Source organism: Schistocerca gregaria, chromosome 2, assembly GCF_023897955.1.
Source record: "Schistocerca gregaria isolate iqSchGreg1 chromosome 2, iqSchGreg1.2, whole genome shotgun sequence".
NCBI classification, from domain to species: Eukaryota; Metazoa; Arthropoda; class Insecta; order Orthoptera; family Acrididae; genus Schistocerca; species Schistocerca gregaria.
In genome coordinates, this window is record NC_064921.1 from 775701115 (window position 1) to 775718762 (window position 17648).

General features: G+C 38.3%; 2 protein-coding genes across 2 annotated transcripts; both read left to right on the plus strand.

Annotated features, from left to right (window-relative positions):
• The first annotated feature begins 5793 nt into the window (after positions 1-5793).
• Positions 5794-13540, plus strand: LOC126336472 (uncharacterized). Its single transcript, XM_050000211.1, has 3 exons — positions 5794-6078; positions 9612-9896; positions 12620-13540. The coding sequence occupies exons 1-3, from the start codon at positions 5949-5951 to the stop codon at positions 12766-12768; spliced, it is 564 nt and encodes a 187-aa protein (XP_049856168.1). The 5' UTR covers positions 5794-5948; the 3' UTR covers positions 12769-13540.
• Positions 13541-14934: 1394 nt separating this feature from the next.
• LOC126335973 (SCAN domain-containing protein 3-like) lies at positions 14935-16788 on the plus strand. The gene is made up of 3 exons (XM_049999451.1): positions 14935-15097; positions 15698-15982; positions 16118-16788. The coding sequence occupies exons 1-3, from the start codon at positions 14935-14937 to the stop codon at positions 16786-16788; spliced, it is 1119 nt and encodes a 372-aa protein (XP_049855408.1).
• The last annotated feature ends 860 nt before the right edge of the window (positions 16789-17648 follow it).

The following is a 17648-nucleotide window of genomic DNA, read 5'->3' on the forward strand; positions in this document are numbered from 1 at the left end:
CTCAACTCAGCATTTCTGAACAACTACAGTCCAGGGGAGTCCACAACCATAGACGAAATGCTTGTCCCATTTCCCGGACGTTGTGGTTTTGTTCAGTAATGCCCAATACGCCCGCCAAGTATGGACTGAAGTTGTATGCATTGTGCGATAGCAAGACATTTTATACTTTTAATTTTGAAGTATACTGCGGCAGACTATCCTGGACCAGGCAGTCTAACCAGGCAATGGATATTGTGAAGAGATTGGTTGAGACAATCAAGGGAACTCACAGGAATGTAACTACGTACAGTACTTACCCTGTAGCCCAGCATCTTTTAGAAAATGGGCTGACGTACACTGGAACATTGAAAAAGAACAAGAAGGAAATTCCTCCGGATTGCGAGAAATTGGAAACTGTCTTTTCAGATTACAAGATGACTTCTGTCTTGTTTAGTGCCAAACAAAAATGAACAAAGCTGTGCTTTTCGCGTCGTCAATGCATGAAACTGCTGAAACCGACACCGCTACAGGCAAGTCTGTTGTAAATTTGGACTACAATGTAACAAAAGGTGGAGTCGATACTGTGGATTATATGTGTACTTCCTACTCTACACATAGGACCACACGAAGATGCCCCTTAGCATTGTTTTTTCGTTATCTGGATATTGCTGGGATAAATTCCCAGGTCTTGTTTTTTGCAAACAATCCAGAGAAAATATTCTGAAGAAGAACCTACCTAACAAACCTAGCCTTGGCTCTGAGGAACTGCCATTTGAAAGAAAGGGGTCAGCTCTCTACTCTACCAAGAGATATTTAAGTATTTCTATCACCACATCCATCAATTCCTCCCAATCACGATGAGACTGTAAGAAGGCGAGGGAGGTGCCGTCTTTGTGGTGGTAAAAAAATAATAAAACTACTGTCACTTGCAACAGCTGCAAAAGATTCGTTTGCAAGCAACATTGCCACAATGTTGTCACATGTAATGATTGCAGAGCTTCTCCTGAGGAAGTAAGTGTGTGATTCTTGATACATATTTAAAGACTGCCTTATTCTTTATTATTACTACAAAGTTTTTATACATATTACACGTGTTTTTGAAAAACTTGCTTTAACAATGGTAAGCAATCGAATTATATCTGTGGTTATAATTTATTTAGAATTTGTTATTAAAGTAGCACTTACGAAATATCCTGGAAACTTAAGTCAGACATTCTGTAACAATTTTAATTTTCCCATGCACCTTGGATACATGTATACAGATCATATTAAAAGTTGCTGTTAAGAATGACGTTATAAACAATAAATAATTTCAATTCCACCAAAAAATTAAAAAAACTGCTTTTCTATATATTTAAATGTACGCGGCACCGAGTGCCGCACGCGCCCGTTGGCGCAACAATCTTAAGCGCGCCTGCCTCAGGGTTGAAGGAAGTAGGTTAAATGAATTCATGATCCCCTTAAAACAATGTACAATAGATGACCCCAAGTATGCATATCTTACAGGAATTTTAGAATGGCTAAGCAGATGGGAAAAAATGTATGTCCGGTATCTTGAGGGATCACTATCAAAAGAAACATCTTCAGCATTAATGCAGACAACATAGGCTTTTACAAAATTGTCTGAATACTGTATTAATGAGTTGCAGTTTTCCTACTTTTTACCTGGAAAATTTCAAACTGATTTACTCGAAGATAGATTTGGAAAGTATAGGCAGTTATATGGAGTTCAGTACAATGTCAGTATCAGGCAGGTGTATGAGGTAGAAAAGAAGTTTTACTTGCAGTCTGTAATCAGGCTAAATTTAAAATCAACTGTTTTTGGTGAGAAGTATACAGACCATACAGGAAATTTTCTCAGATGACCCAAATATTGACACTGAGATTCCTTCCATATATGATCTAATAGTTGTCAATCCATCAAAACTTACTAAAAATCCCAGCGAAGATATGTAGCAGGGTGTTGTTGCTACTCTGTTTCGAAAAATACAAAAAGTGAGTTTTGTAAAGATATTCTGGTGTTAGATAACATTTTAGATCACCAAGAAATGTATTCCCTAAAATACATTTCTAATACAGAATGTAAGTGGAGGAAAACTACTCATTCCTTGCTCTCAAATTATCAGTGTGGTTGTCACTACTTACCTGACTGTTATGAAAATGTGTCAAATTTGAAAGGGAGTTCTTTTAAGTACCAAACAAAGAGAACTGGTTTCACACATGGTTTGAAATTCAGTTTTAATTAATGAGTTGCTCTGGGAAAGTGAATCTGATAGTCACAGTGCTCAAGATTACTTGCACAAAAGTAATATGGGTTTCAACCAATGTATTTCTTAATAATTTCATCAAAAAGAAAAGTCAAAGATTTGTGAAGGATGTGTCCCTAGAAAGAAAACTGTATTCAACAAAAGTAAGTGAAGCCTGAATTGAACTTTAATTATAAACTGTATGCTGAATTTATGCAGTTTGAATACATACTGTACACATAAGTTGCAACAATATTTTTATTCATTACTACCCTTTATTTTCCAGAATTACTGTGATTAATAAAGCTATTATTAAAAAAGAAGACTGATTAATTAGTCAGTGGTTATAAAATGAATCACTGATCTGGTTCTTCAAACATTGGATTTTCCTAAATTTATTGGTACTTTGTGTTCAAATTTGCTACAGCTATCAGTAATTTCCAATTTGATGATTTGTACAAATGCAAACAATGTGTATCCCAATACCTATAGCTATAGTACAATTTTTTGGCCTTAATACAACAAATTTTGCGAAACCAATTTGATTTGAAAAGTTTGTTCATTTCTCTTACATTTCCCAAAATTAATCTGCTTTGAACATACATAGGCTTGCTATCACCATCTTTCCCCATAGAAATATTAAGTTCATCATGCATTTACCTGCTACAATCAGCATTTCAATAAAACTCTTTCACTAACAGAAAAGTTTTAGCAGACAAAGGCAGTCTAGGTTTAGGGTCAGAAGTAAAGGGTAGGCCATTTCCTTCCACTACTTTTTTTTTCATGCCTTGCAGTTGCTTACTCCAAACTCTTTCTATATGAGTTGGGTAGGAAAGTCAACACTGAAAATTTTTCACTTTTACTAGTTGTCTTTAAACTTGTCAATCATTACTGCTTGTGTATCATTATATTACATAGTATCTTCCTGAAAAAAGGTTTAACTTAATTTCAATGTAATTTTGTCAGCTTTATCTTAACAATATTTTTTTCAGCTGATACATTTCGTTATTACTGATGATTTCTGTAATGAAGGCAGATGCTTTCAACAAATACAAGTCATATTTACCATCCACAAATCAGGGCCATGACACGTGCTTCAACTCAGTTGTACCTTTCCATAAGATCTTTTGCTTTCAATTATCAGTAGTTCAAGTTTTCTTTCATAAGATAATTTCACTCTACATGAAGTGCAGAATTTCAATCTTTCTTAAATACCCAAGTTCAGATCAATCATCCATAAGTTACATTTCTAAGAAATTTACTCATGCAATGTAAGTTTCTTCTCAAAGGATTACAACAAAATTTTAACCACTTTTTATCCATAGTTTGACTTCTTAAGAAATCAAAGAGGGATAAATCAGAATTATCAAAAAGATGAAGCAGGTAAGAGATGCAAACATTTAAAATTCGTAAGTTTAAAGCAACACTTTTTTGTAATACCATTATTGAAACATGGCAATGCCTGCCAGTGGAGTCTGGCGATTGAGTCATCAAAATGTACTGAAACTTATTGCATTCTGTGTAAAATGCCACTACTGCTATTTTAAAAAGGCTGCTGTACGTATGCTTGGCTTGTGCATTACATGTCTTGCATTGCTGCAACCTGCTCCCCTTTCTTCCTCGAAAGCTTTGTTAATTTTCTTTCAAGAATTGATTTCTTTTGAAGCTCATTATTGTGTCAATAAAATTGAATGGTGTATTATTATTTGTTCACAGTATGGCTGAAATGGCAGATATGATACTGCGCGAAAAGTTCGACAGAGCACTGAAAGACCTAAGGCGAAAGAAGGCCCCAGGAGTAGACAACATTCCATTAGAAGTACTGATCGCTTTGGGAGAGCCAGTCCTGACAGAACTCTACCATCTGGTGAGCAAAATGTACGAGACAGGCGAAATAGCCTCAGACTTCAAGAAGAATAGAACAATTCCAATCCCAAAGAAAGCAGGTGTTGACAGATGTGAAAATTACTGAACTATCAGTTTAATAAGTCACAGCTGCAAAATACTGGCACGAATTCTTTACAGACGACTGGAAAAACTGGTAGAAGCCGACCGCGGCGAAGATCAGTTTGGATTCCATAGAAATATTGGAACACGTGAGGCAATACTGACTCTATGACTTATCTTAGAAGATGAATTAATGAAAGGCAAACATACGTTTCTAGCATCTGTAGAATTAGAGAAAGCTTTTGACAATGTTGACTGGAATACTCTTTCAAATTCTGAAGGTGGTAGGGGTCAAATACAGCGAGCGAAAGGCTATTTACTATTTGTACAGAAACCAGATAGCAGTTATAAGAATCGAGGGGCATGAAAGGGAAGCAGTGGTTGGGAAGGGAGTGAGACAGGGTTGTAGTCTCTCCCCGATGTTATTCAATCTGTATATTGAGCAATCAGCAAAAGAAACAAAAGCATAATCCGAAGTAGGTATTAACATACACGGATGAAAAAATAAAAACTTTGAGGTTCGCCGATGACATTGTAATTCTGTCAGAGACAGCAAAGGACTTGGAAGAGCATTTGAGCGAAATGGACAGTGACTTGAAAGGAGGATATAAGATGAACATCAACAAAAGCAAAACGAGGATAATGGAATGTAGTCGAATTAAGTCGGGTGATGCTGAGGGAATTAGATTAGAAAATGAGACACTTAAAAGTAGTAAAGGCGTTTTGCTATTTGGGTAGCAAAGTAGCTGATGATGGTCGAAGTACAGAGGTTATAGAATGTAGACTGGCAATGGCAAGGAAAGCGTTTCAGAAGAAGAAAAATTTGTTAACATCGAGTATAGATTTAAATGTCAGGAAGTCGTTTCTGAAAGTATTTGTATGGAGTGTAGCCACGAATGGAAGTGAATCATGGACGATAAATAGTTCAGAAAAGAAGAGAATAGAAGCTTTCGAAATGTGGTGCTACAGAAGAATGCTGAAGATTAGATGGGAGATATTAAATAGAATTGGGGAGAAGAGAAATTTGTGGCACAACTTGACTAGGGGAATGGATCTGTTGATAGGATATGTTCTGAGGCATCAAGGGATCACCAATGTAGTATTGGAGGGTAGCGTGGAGGGGTAAAAATCGTAGTGGGAGAGCAAAAGATGAATACACTAAACAGATTCAGAAGGATGTAGGTTGCAGTAGGTACTGGGAGATGCAGCTTGCATAGGATAGAGTAGCATGGAGAGCTGCATCATACTAGAGATGAGTAGTTCGCGAACGAACGGGTTCAAATAAACGGTTCACCAAGATGAACGAAAGGACCGAGGAACGAATTCCAAGGAACTGTGTTTCATAGTTCACTTCGGTCGCGGAGATCTACTTATAGTTCCCGGGGACGAGGAACGATCGGTACATAGTTCGCTTCCGTCGCGACAGTCACTTCGGCAGTTCTCGTTCCAGCCTCAGGCCCGGCGCACACTGCAGAGGCAGAGCCAGCCTCTTTTGTAGAGCATGCTTTCCAATGGGGCACCGTGTACTGCACGCAGCCGTGGCGCAGTGGAGGATTATGTGGGACAGCCCTCTGTCCGAGCCGCACAGTTTTGCTCTGCCTGCAGCCCGAGGGTTCCCGTTACCTCAGATTCCATCTCTGTCAACAGTTCGCACCAGCACAAAGGTATTTTTGTCTGTGGCACCGCGCTGCGCTCGGTCAGTAGTGACTTTCTAGCAGCAGTGTGTGCGTCAGCGACAGTACCTCACTTTCGTTCGTGTACGAAGTCTTTTTAGTTATGGAACACCTCAATCAGTTAATTCAGGACAACCCAGTGCTGTACAGCACCAGTCATCCAGACTACATGCGGAATAAATTGAAGGACGAAATATGGAAGAAGGTCGCAGGGGAATTACATTACAGCAACTGTAAGTATTATTTATTAATTGATTTGTTTGTTTATTTTATATGCATTTTCACAATATACATGTAATATTAACGACATAAGCTTTTCTCTTTAGTACTGGCCTCTTTTTACAGCTGCATACTGCCGTTGAACAGAACCTTCTGGTGAATTAAAACACTCATTAAATTTTTCTCTCGTAAGTAAAGCTTCATTCGTGTTTCTGCTAGAGATGGGGGATCCGCTCCTGAACTGATTCACAGAGTTGAATCTTTCAAAGGAGTGAACAATCAGTGATGCAGAAAAAAAGAACGGTAGCTCCAAACGTTTCCCACAGCAGAGAGAGAGAGAGAGAGAGAGAGAGAGAGAGAATCGGAGCAGATCAGTGGGGCCTCTGCTGGTCAGAGCACACTGCACTGCAGTTTACGAAAATAATAAGAATTTTTTTTGGGTGATCGGAATATGTTGAAACTTGAGATTTCCATTAACAATATATTTGGCTATAACATATTAAAATTTCATTAACCTGGAACAAATACATCGCAAGCTGTATATTTTTAAAGTGAACGTTCCCTTCTGAAGACGCCTAAAATCGCAAAATCCGTATTACAATACTAAAAAAGTATTTAAATTTGACTTTAAGACCAAATTGCTGCATATAGCCTTACGGAGTATAAAACAAGGAAAATATTGGTGAACACATTTTGCAATACATTTATTGTTTCGTTCGTAATTAAAGTGTAAATTCATGTGCCCATAATTTAAAAAATCGGATAGTAGCTTGGCCAGGTCAGGGAACTATAAAACTTAGTACATCACAGCTACTTAACAAATATATTATGTGTCTTCTTTATGCATGTACTAGGCATTAGTATCTTATGCCACTTATAGTAGAAAGGATCATACTCTAATGGAAACGAGTATTTCTGATGCGTTGTCCAGGCAAGAGCCTTTAGGTCAAAGGAAGTAACGAGCAGTAGTTATAGCGTAGTATTGTGTCAATACTAAACATGATCATTTGGACTGTGATGCCATCCTGTACAGAGGATGCTCATCTGATACAAATGATGGATTTATCGATAATGTTTCCAGCTTAAGAAAGAATTTTTCACAACTAATGTTATTTACCTCTGTGAAATATTCGTTTAGGACAATGGGATCAGCTGCAGCTTTTACTTTGCCTTCACTTAATCAACGGTTGTCTTGTAGATTCATGTATCAGCTTGCCTGAGTTGTCTTTTCTCTCAGATTGATTGACTCTTCCCTTTTTGCTTGTAATCTATTTGTAGGTTCGATTTGTAGCGTGAGATTCATCTGCTGTTATCATTCATCCGTTAGCCAAGGCATAGGTTTCCCCTTAAGGTTTCCATCTCCAGTGGGCCACATTTATCTTGTAGTCGAGTTACTTTCTTAGTAAATCCAAGTTTGTATTTTATGTCCGGTAACAGAATGGAAGTAGTCTCCTAAACTGTCTCTTGTGCCCCTGCAGCAAGACCAGATACAATGATGCACTTAAAGTCTCTGCAGTGAATTGCGGTTTCTTTCCAGGAAATTTTAGCGAGTAGGGCCGACATCTCCAATATTGTCATGAGCAGAATTCCAAATTTTAATGTTTGAGAGGTATAAATTACGTTGTTTGGAGATTTTGTTTCAAATATATGTATGAAACTGTAACTGTTTGCTGCATTATGGATAGGTCCAAGTGGAAGTAGGCAAGTAGCGTCATATTTGAAGAGAAAGCTTATGCTTGAATTTCACAGTGGAGATACTGAAAAATTATGTTAGCGTCACCAGCATTAATTGTATGCTCTGAAGCCAATTCTAATCTTGAAAGGGCAGTTTCGAAACACTCTGCATTCAGAGGTTTGTAGAGGATACAGTTTGAGGGGCCCAACCATGATCCCTGTGAAAATTTGGCCTTACGTAATGAAGTCAGGTTTCCTGCTAATTGAAAAAAGTCACTATCATCTCCGTTACGTAACCAAAGTCGTTCGCTCCCTATATAAGCGGGCAGTGCAAGCCAGCGGAATCATTCCGCCGTGAGCTCTATCTGCAACAGCATTGAAGCACTATGCCTCGACGACGTGTGTATCGTCAACGCCGCCACCGCATGCCTGTCTACACATAATAAGCCTCGAAAATAAACTTGGCACAAATGGAACCGCACGAAGTGTTATATTGAATGGACCCATATTTTTCCGAATGACTGCATTCACACTAGTGCTGTCGAGAGCACCTTCACCGATAGCTCTACTTTCTCTTTAATCGCACAGCTTTAATGAATACCGCTGCAGTCCTTCTCTACGTCAACCGACAACAATGCTGATTTCCATTTCTCTCGCAGGCGGCCGCTGCTTGTGCCGAAATATTTTTCCGAATGACTGCATTCACACTAGTGCTGTCGAGAGCACCTTCACCGATAGCTCTACTTTCTCTTTAACCGCACAGCTTTAATGAATACCGCTGCAGTCCTTCTCTACGTCAACCGACAACAATGCTGATTTCCATTTCTCTCGCAGGCGGCCGCTGCTTGTGCCGAAATACCGGCACCAAAAACGTTTGATGTCTCCCACCGGAGGGGTATGTCTTTTGCTTATAATACTATACAAAGTGCCCTGCGTAGGAGGAGATCCACAGATAGGCCGTGGTGACAGCCCTCAACCCTTCAGATTAACATGCAGTTGGGAATTTACACTGTTCATCTTGGGCAGATTTGCATAAAGGGCCCTAATGTTTTCAGTATCAGTAATATGACGCAGAGGGCACTTTCCCAACTGTGAAATCTACTTTGGCATACGTAAGAAAGGACTTTCTGAAAGATGTGGAAAAATAGATGGTAATTTTTTTATAATGGCGTCAACTAAATCCAAATCAGATTTGGTTTAATATTACTGTAATGTTAAGTCGCACCTAATACAGTGTTAGGTTCCTGTTTTTCAGCTCTATTTTGTACTGGTTTTAGATACAGGTTCTTCTATTTTAAATGCATATTTTCCTTGTCTAAGTGTATATTTTAGGTATTTTTGTGCATATTTTAACTATAAATGCGTAATTTAACATGGCAAGGCCAACTTGTGATCTAGCTGGGGCAAAAGCACCGCCGTGTTGACATAAAAAAAGTTTGAGATTTTATGAAATCTACTCCAAGATGTATTCTTACAACTGGGTCTTCACAGTCTACACTCCATACAAAGAAATCATTGAATTAAAATGTGTTTTTTTACCAATTCCTAAGCCAATGCAAAGTCTCAAGTATGCCACTACTTAATATAATGTTGGCCTGTCTGTAAATAGATTGAAAAAACCGCATGCCATCGTTTTGATCAAAACTGTATAAGCACTAAAGTCATAGAAAGTGTAGTCTAAATTACATTATACAAAAAAATAGGGGTGGGCCCAAAATCGCCGAGAGCCCTGAAATTCCTTAAAACTTCCCAGCCCCACCATAATTTTCGTTTCCAAATATTAATGTATGTGCATTTGTTGTCATTTTACGTTTTTACTATTTAAGAGGTCTATCTGAAGAGTAAATACTTTAATTTCCAATGTACTTTTCAGTACTGGAGGACAGTATGTCAGCTACATCGCCTTCGCCTAGAAGAATTTGGAGCGACATATGGTACCATTTTACCAAAATGGAAAAAAAGGGAAAATGCTGTTACTGCCAGCAGATAATTTCCATTTCCTCTGGCTCCAATTCAAACCTGAAGAGACATCTAAAATCGAAGCATCCAACAATACCTGCAGAACGGTGTGGGTCAAGAAGCCGATCAAGATCGCCATCAATGGATGCAGAAATTCAAGAAATCATTTCTTGCGAATCTACTTCCACCTCAAATGAAGGTATTCTCCCAGAAAGCCAAACTGAGTCTCAAGCTGTATCCAGCCCATCACTGTCATCTGGTTCTGGACCAAGTCCTGATTTATCTTCTTTTGTGACCCTCTTAACTCCAACTGTTTATCATTTGCAACAACCCATACGTAGATTTGTTAATATTATGAAGCCAATCACATTAAACAAAAGTATGGCATTAGATACACAACTTTTGAAAATGATTTGCAAAGAGTGCCATCCTTTCTCTATAGTTGAAGACGCAGAGTTTAAAAAATTTATATCTATGTTTTGTCCAAATTATAATTTACCGAATAGAAAACATTATCAAACTCTTTAATGCTCAGATTGTATCACGAGTTATTTGAAAATTTTAAAAATGATTTGGCCGCTGCAAAGGCAGTTTGCCTTACATCTGACGGATGAACAAGTATAAATAACATGTTTCTATGCAGTCACGGCACATTTCATAAATGTGAACAGTCAGCTGAAGTCATACATTCTAGAGTGCTCACAGTTGAAAGACAGACACACCGCAGAAAATATTTCGAATTGGGTAAAGGCTGTTATTGCAAAATATAATATCAATTTTAAAGTCACTGCAATGATCACAGACAAAGCATCAAACATGAAAGCAGCTGCCGTGCTTCTGAAACATCCGCATATCCCATGTTTTGCACATACATTAAATCTCATTGTGCAACACGCGATACACGAGTCAATTCAAAAAATTGTTGATGAGGTGAAAAAGACAGTAATGTACTTCAAGAAGAGTTCTTTTGCATTAAACAAATTTGCTGAAATGCTAAAAAAAAATTGAAAAAGATAAATTGAAACTGAAACAAGACGTGCCAACGAGATGGAATTCTACTTACGACATGTTTGAAAGATTTCTATTGAATAAAGATCCCATCATTTCTTGCCTAGCTATTTTGGGAGGAAAGTCGATTACTTTAAACTTGAAAGAGACTGACTGGGATGTAATTCGACAATGTATAAGAATTTTGAAAGTTTTCGATGAGGTAACCAAAGAGATGTCCTCAGAGAAAACAGTCTCCCTGTCAAAAATGAAGATCTAGCCAAGATTAATGGCACGGCAACTACAGTCTTTTAAAGACAAAAATGAAAAATATCCTGAAGAAACACATGAATTAATAAATAATTTGCTGAAAGGCTTGTCAGACCTATTTGGGGTCATCTCCAGCAACGAAGTGGCTGCACAAGCAACTTTTTGGACCCCCGGTTCAAAGAAAAAGGATTTGCTGATGAGTCGACATTCTATGACTGCTACACGAGTGTCATAGCAAAAATAAAACCACTGCTAGCTCAACAAGAAGAAACACATCAACCGTCTGAACCAGTTACCACCGTAACAGGCGAGAGCTCTTCAGTTGGGGAGGACTTCGATGAAACAATAAATTAGCTCCAAGGAAGTCATGACCCGGGATGTGCACCAATTGTCGAACTAGACAAATATTTGTCTCAGGCATATTTGTGTAGGAACAGCGATCCATTAAACTTGTGGGGCACTAGAAAGTTGCTGTACCAAACACAGTATGAACTAGTCCTGCAAATGTTATGCATCCTGGCTACATCAGTTCCCTGTGAGCGTATCTTCTCAAAAGCAGGACAAATATGCAACGACAGAAGGAACAGACTTACTTCGAGTAAAATTGAACAAATTTTATTTATAAACCAGAACACTGATTAGTTTTTCCTATAACATATACTCATTGTGTGTGTCGACTGTGCATACTAAAATATATTACAGTTTTGACGTAATGTTATCAGTCCTCAAGTAGTTATGAAGTACACACGTAGCTGTCACAATTCTATCTAAAATTTCTAGTTTATACTCAAAAGGCCGTTTTAAACACAAGAAATAGGGAACTCGAGATACCAAATGCACACTCTACAGTTTGACGAGCACGAGCCAGTCTGTAATTATAAACTTTATTTTTGTCATTACCAGTAACTCTGCAATTAGGGTACGGTCGCATTAAGTTTTTTAATAATGGAAATGCCTCATCACCTACGAAAACGTAAGGGGCTATATTTTGTTGTCCACAAAGCGCTTTATCTCCTGGGTTATTTAAAGTTTCGTTAGTCCGTTTTCTTCCTTATACTGATTTAGAAACAATATTTCATCACTAAATCTGCCCATTGAACCGACGTCTATAGAGGTAAATCTGTAATGAGCATCGACGGTAGCCAATAATACAACAGAACAACGCTGTTTATAACTGAAAAATGGAGATCCAGATAATTGAGGTTTTCGCAAAGTGATATGTTTACCATCAACAGCTCCAAGACAATTGTAAAACAGCCATTTCCTCTCAACGTCAGAAGCAATATTTTCTCACATAACTGTTGTTGGCTCAGGTAGATAAATGGGTTGTAGATGCTTCCATATCGCTCCACACACACCATGAACTATTTTCGACATTGTCCTTTGACCCATGTGGTAGCTTAGAGCGATTGTTTTAACTATGTCCCCCATCGTTAAATACCTACAAAGAAAAAAGACAAAATCCGTTTATGTCGCATAAGCAGAGTGGACAGAAAGTTACTAAGTGTTTTGACATTTGCGGTACGTGTACACAAAATCACAGATTGTTTCTGACACTGCTAGAGGAATGAGGCAAAACTATTAGAAAGTATAACTGTTCACATTTCTTATGTCGCTTTGCGCGGCAACATACGAAAAACTAAATTCAGGAATTCCTTGTTGCAGGGGAAACAGCGAAAGAAAATTGGAGAAAACTTAGGGATTGTCATGGAGATGTCCTCCGTAGACAGAAAAAAAGAGTGGCAAGCATCGACCTCAATCCGCCCAAGGCTGTACCAAAATCAGATGAAATTTTTAGTTCCATATATGGCTAACAGAGGTACAGTAACAGATATGATGGAAGAGGAAAATGCTACAACTAGCGTTGCAAACGAAGGTGGAGGAGATGACATAACAGACACACGGAGGAACGAAACACAAGACGACTTGGGGACGCCGTTGTCAAAGAAGAAGGAGGCAGATGTCAGTAAAATCATTCTTGAAAGTATTAGCTGCTACGAAGAGAGAGCTAAGAAAAGAGACATTTTACGTGAAAGATCAGTTCCTCAAGAAAATGACGCCTTACACCAATTTTTCATGTCTAAATACCTATCGACAAAAGAAATGCCAAAGGCCTACCAAGTGTTGGTAAAGAAAGAAGTGTTTCAGATAGTATCTGAAATGTAGGGAATTTTAACTAAACCAGTGGCTAAACATCATTCATCAATATCATCATGCAGCACAGAAAATAGTTCGTCTACCACGTCAATATCTGACTCTCCTGGTAGTTTGAACCTTCAGCACCACATTCAAGATAAACAGTGTTATGTTCATTATTTTAACAAATTTACAGATAGAAATTGTTTCTCTGAACTTTAATGAATAGAGAAAAAATATTTCAATTGCATACTTTAAACATACAGCTAATTTTTCTTCTGCAGGTATGGGCTTCCGCATGTGACTTGGTTTTCCTTTTATGTCTTACTCTATCAATGTATGAACCTCTTCAAACTTCCGTCTGTTCAGTCGGAAGCTTTCCGCGAATACGCGATCAGGAACTTTCGTAGACAACACGTATTCGCCATGTGTTCTTCGCTTTTGCATGTATTTGATAGACTCGCGGCGGACACTGCAGGGCGTTCTGTGTTTCGCGAGCACTGGGCTACCACTGAGCTCTGCCGTGCCTCTGCTGCGTGCAGTCGCTCTGACCGGCAGAACCCCTGTTGCTCTGCTACGCCTCTGCTGCGCGCAGTGTGCGGCGGGCCTGTCTCGTGCTCGTCTCAGTCTCGGTCTCAGTCTCCCTCGGCCGCATTCGTCGTTCTTTTCATGAACACCTGTCGCAGTTCCACTACTGCGCCTAGTTAGTTCAGTATCCAGCTGTTCGTTTCGTCCATTTTACATTTGTTTCAAACTGTTCTTGCACTTGGTTCTGGTGTCCACGACCGATAATTAAAAAGTATTTCATAGCTGCGTAAATTACATAAAAATTACGTTGTATGTAACAGGTACTTCTTTTCGTGCAACAAAAGGGCATATAAGCCCGCTTCATTATATCGATGAGCAGCGGAAGACATAATAAGGCAAGTTTTTTTGTTATTCACATATTTTTTTGGTGTCATCGACTTGATTTAGCAACTAACTTTCAATTATTCGGTTAATTTGTAGTGTAGGAAAATTAATATAAAACGTTTTCGCGTATCTTTCATACACAAAACTATGCACTTAGGAAGGCTCTAATTATTTTTAAATTTCGTTGTTTCCAATTTGCATTACCTGCTAGTTTGGTTAACCCACGTAAAGTTGAAACCTTAAAGTTTTAAACCATACCCGTAGTTTTTATGTATCTCTAACTAAATGTTCTTTACAGCTATTTAAAGTCTGCTGAAAATAGAAAAAATCAGCCAGTACACAGGGAGTGGCATGCAGTTAAGGGCTTAGCATGGTGTTAGTGAGGCTTTTTTTTTCTCTCTCGAACGGTCATTACTACAGCTCTTTCATTCGGATTACTTATCTGACAAAAGTTATTTTTCTTCTGCCTTTTTGAAATACGGCATAATTTCTTTTGAAACTAGTGTAAGTTCTTTGCTGAGACAATGGCTTCTTTTGGTACGAGTACAGAGAGAACTGCTTGGCACTGTGCACAGATTCCAGCGATGTGTGAGGTGTATTCAGGACCATACTTAATTACTCTGAAATTTGACAACCAATTCGTTGATGATATCTCAAAACTTACAACGTTCGTTTATAGGTAACGAAAGATAGGGGCACGAAAACGATTTTCGCATAAAACCCCAGGCTGCACTGCTCAGAACTGCACCGCAGAACAGGTAGCAAATACTTAGGGTGCCAGTGGGCTGTTTCCGCCCTAATCCGGAAAAGTCCGTTTCTTCCAGCGAGAGCCCTGCTCGGCCACCAGGTCGCAGACAGACAGTGCACTGTCTACCTGCGCTTCCCCGTTCTTCGCCCCACTCCTCACAGGCAGTCATCTGAGGTGCCGACAGATGACAGTAGCTTTCCTTTATTTCAGTTGGTTGCTTGCAGTTGTTGACACATCTGATGTATTGGATTTTGCTGAAATCGCGTTGAATCTTTCACAGTTGGTGCAAAAGTATACTGTTAACTTCTTGCTTTCTTTTTACTTCGCCATGAGTGTCGTGAAAAAACGTAAATGTAATGACGATTATATCAAATATGGTTTTGCTTCTATACAAAAAAAATGGTGTAGACCAGCCGCAATCTGTTATTTCCTATGAGGTGTTGAGCAATGATTCCATGAAACCTTCTCGTCTTGAACGCCATTTGTGGGCAAAGCATGGTGCATTGAAAGAGAAGCCGAAGGAATTTTTTGCTGCAAAATGTGATAATTTGAAACGGATGAAGTTGGACACTGCTGGATCCTTCGTTCAGACATCAGAAGAGGTACTGGAAGCCACGTATGAGTTATCGCTACTTATTTCAAGGGCCAAGAAAAGTCATATTATCGCAGAGACACTAGTCAAATCCTGTTTGTTGAAAGTTGCTGATATTGTTCTTGAGTCAGAAAGTAAACAAAACTTTCACAAATACCACTTTCTGACAATACTATGAAACGTCGGATTGATGACATGGCCGAAGAAATACAAAATCAATTAGTTACGGCCGTCAAACAATCGCAGTTTTTCGCAATACAGTTAGACGAGAGTACCGACGTTGCTAATTGTTGCCATCTGCTAGCTTTCGTAAACAGAAAATGAAGCAATTAAAGAAGAGTGCTGTTTTCTATAGGGTTAAAGACAACTTCAAAAGCAATTCATATAATGGCAGCCGTCTCTGCATTCTTTTGTAAAAATGTGTTATCATGGCAGAAACTGATAGGCGTATGCACAGACGGCGCCCCATCAATGCTTGGATGTCGCTCAGGATTCGTGCAGATGGCCAGAGAAAAAAAACCTAGTGTTACTACCATCCACTGTGTAATACACTGTCAAGCATCGGCAACTAAGACACTTCCAAAGGAATTCATTGATGTCTTGAAATTGTGCATCAAAATCGTGAATCATATTAAAAAGAGTGCGTTAAATTCCAGGTTATTTACGGCTCTTTGTGTAAGACTTGGGAGCAGAGTATAAAACACTTTTTTATTTCATACAGAAGTACGCTGTCTCTGAAAAGGAAATATGCTAGGAAGATTATTTGAACTTCGAGACGAAGTGATGCAGTTTTTGGAAAATAACAAACAAACTGAAGAGTATGTGGAATTTAGAAAGCCCAGTGTTCATGCTGCATTGGCTTATCTGTCAGATATTTTCGAATCTTTAAACACACTGAATTTGCAACTATGGAAACGTAAAATTTTAGCCTGCAATTATTCCTGCTTTCCCAGATTGTTTGGAATCCTGGAAGAAGCCCGATTTCACAACGATTTTAAGGATAATGATACTAAGAGTAAAATATCGAACCATTTGCAGCACCTCATTGATGAATTCGAACGATACTTCCATAACAGTTGTGATGACAAAATTTATTATAGGTTAGCGACGGATCCATTTCACGTTGACGTGGATGTGTTGCCAGACAGACTACAAGAGAAAGTCTTAGAAATAAAAAATGATTCTGCCGCGAAGTATGACTTTGAGAAGATGGATAAGCCATTATTTTGGGTGAAATATCTCACGGTGTATCCCAACACAGCAGAACTGTATTTACCATTTTCAAGCACTTATTTGTGTGAAAGAGCATTTTCAACGGCAGTGGCGATAAAAAATAACCTTAGAAGCAAACTCAGTATTGCCAATGATTTACGTTGCACAGTTTCTACTATTCAGCCAAGAATTCAAAATATTGTAAAAAATATGCAAGCTCATCCTTCACATTGATTTATTTGTTTGTTTCTTGCCATATGTGTGTGGAAATAATATTTTTATAATAAATACGTCACATTATAAGAGACCTTGTCATTTTTCTCCTAACTATCTTTATATGTAGGTAATACTGTAAAATTATAAAAAAATCTATTTCAAAGAAAAAATATAAAATAAACATAGTGAATCTGATTTAAATATAAATACTGCGTGTGATCATTATGGATTCTGATGTTACGTGTGGTATGTTATTTCAACTAATAATAGCATTTCTTATGGATGAAGACACAGCGAAAGTTAATCCTAGATATGGCAAGCGAAGAGTAGTCCTAAAATCGTATACTGGTGAAGAATTGCTGTGCAGCAAGAAAATGTAATCAAGGTAAGGAAGTTGTTTTATTCACATTTTTTAAAGTTCTGTGTAGTCTGCAAAATTATTTCGTAAAACTTATTTATTATTTTTTGTCTGGTTCTGAGAACTGGGCGTTTATCGCCGTTCGGTAACTGTCGTCGTTGACATAAATGCCAACCTATGCGCAATGACAATGGGGAGCGCTATAGGCGTACAAATCAGTGATGTTCGTTAACACCGTGACTGAGTGACTATTTCTGATAATGAGTGAAAGTAATAAGCTACACTCAAAATAATGGTCCGCATCCACTAATCTGCAAAGGTCGCAAATATTTTTCCTTTTTACCAAGGAGTTTCTTTACTTTAGGAGTGGCTTATAATCACTAGACCAGACTGATGACGTAATAACTGCGACTCGATACCCTAACAGCTCACCATGTTACATGACGTCACCATCACAAATTTTTCAATAGTTTCTTGATAATTAACAAAAATCTAAAAGTGGGGAAAGATTATGTTGAAA

What these genes read in the sequence shown, in the direction of transcription:
- LOC126336472 (XM_050000211.1), top strand. Translation starts at nt 5,949, where the DNA reads ATGGAACACCTCAATCAGTTAATTCAGGACAACCCAGTGCTGTACAGC. An exon ending in GGAATTACATTACAGCAACT is followed by an intron (nt 6,079 to 9,611) that starts GTAAGTATTATT and finishes TGTACTTTTCAG; the next exon opens with TACTGGAGGACAGTATGTCA. An exon ending in TACTTCCACCTCAAATGAAG is followed by an intron (nt 9,897 to 12,619) that starts GTATTCTCCCAG and finishes TCCTTGTTGCAG; the next exon opens with GGGAAACAGCGAAAGAAAAT.
- LOC126335973 (XM_049999451.1), top strand. Translation starts at nt 14,935, where the DNA reads ATGACAGTAGCTTTCCTTTATTTCAGTTGGTTGCTTGCAGTTGTTGAC. An exon ending in CATGAGTGTCGTGAAAAAAC is followed by an intron (nt 15,098 to 15,697) that starts GTAAATGTAATG and finishes TGTTTTCTATAG; the next exon opens with GGTTAAAGACAACTTCAAAA. An exon ending in CGTGAATCATATTAAAAAGA is followed by an intron (nt 15,983 to 16,117) that starts GTGCGTTAAATT and finishes TTGAACTTCGAG; the next exon opens with ACGAAGTGATGCAGTTTTTG.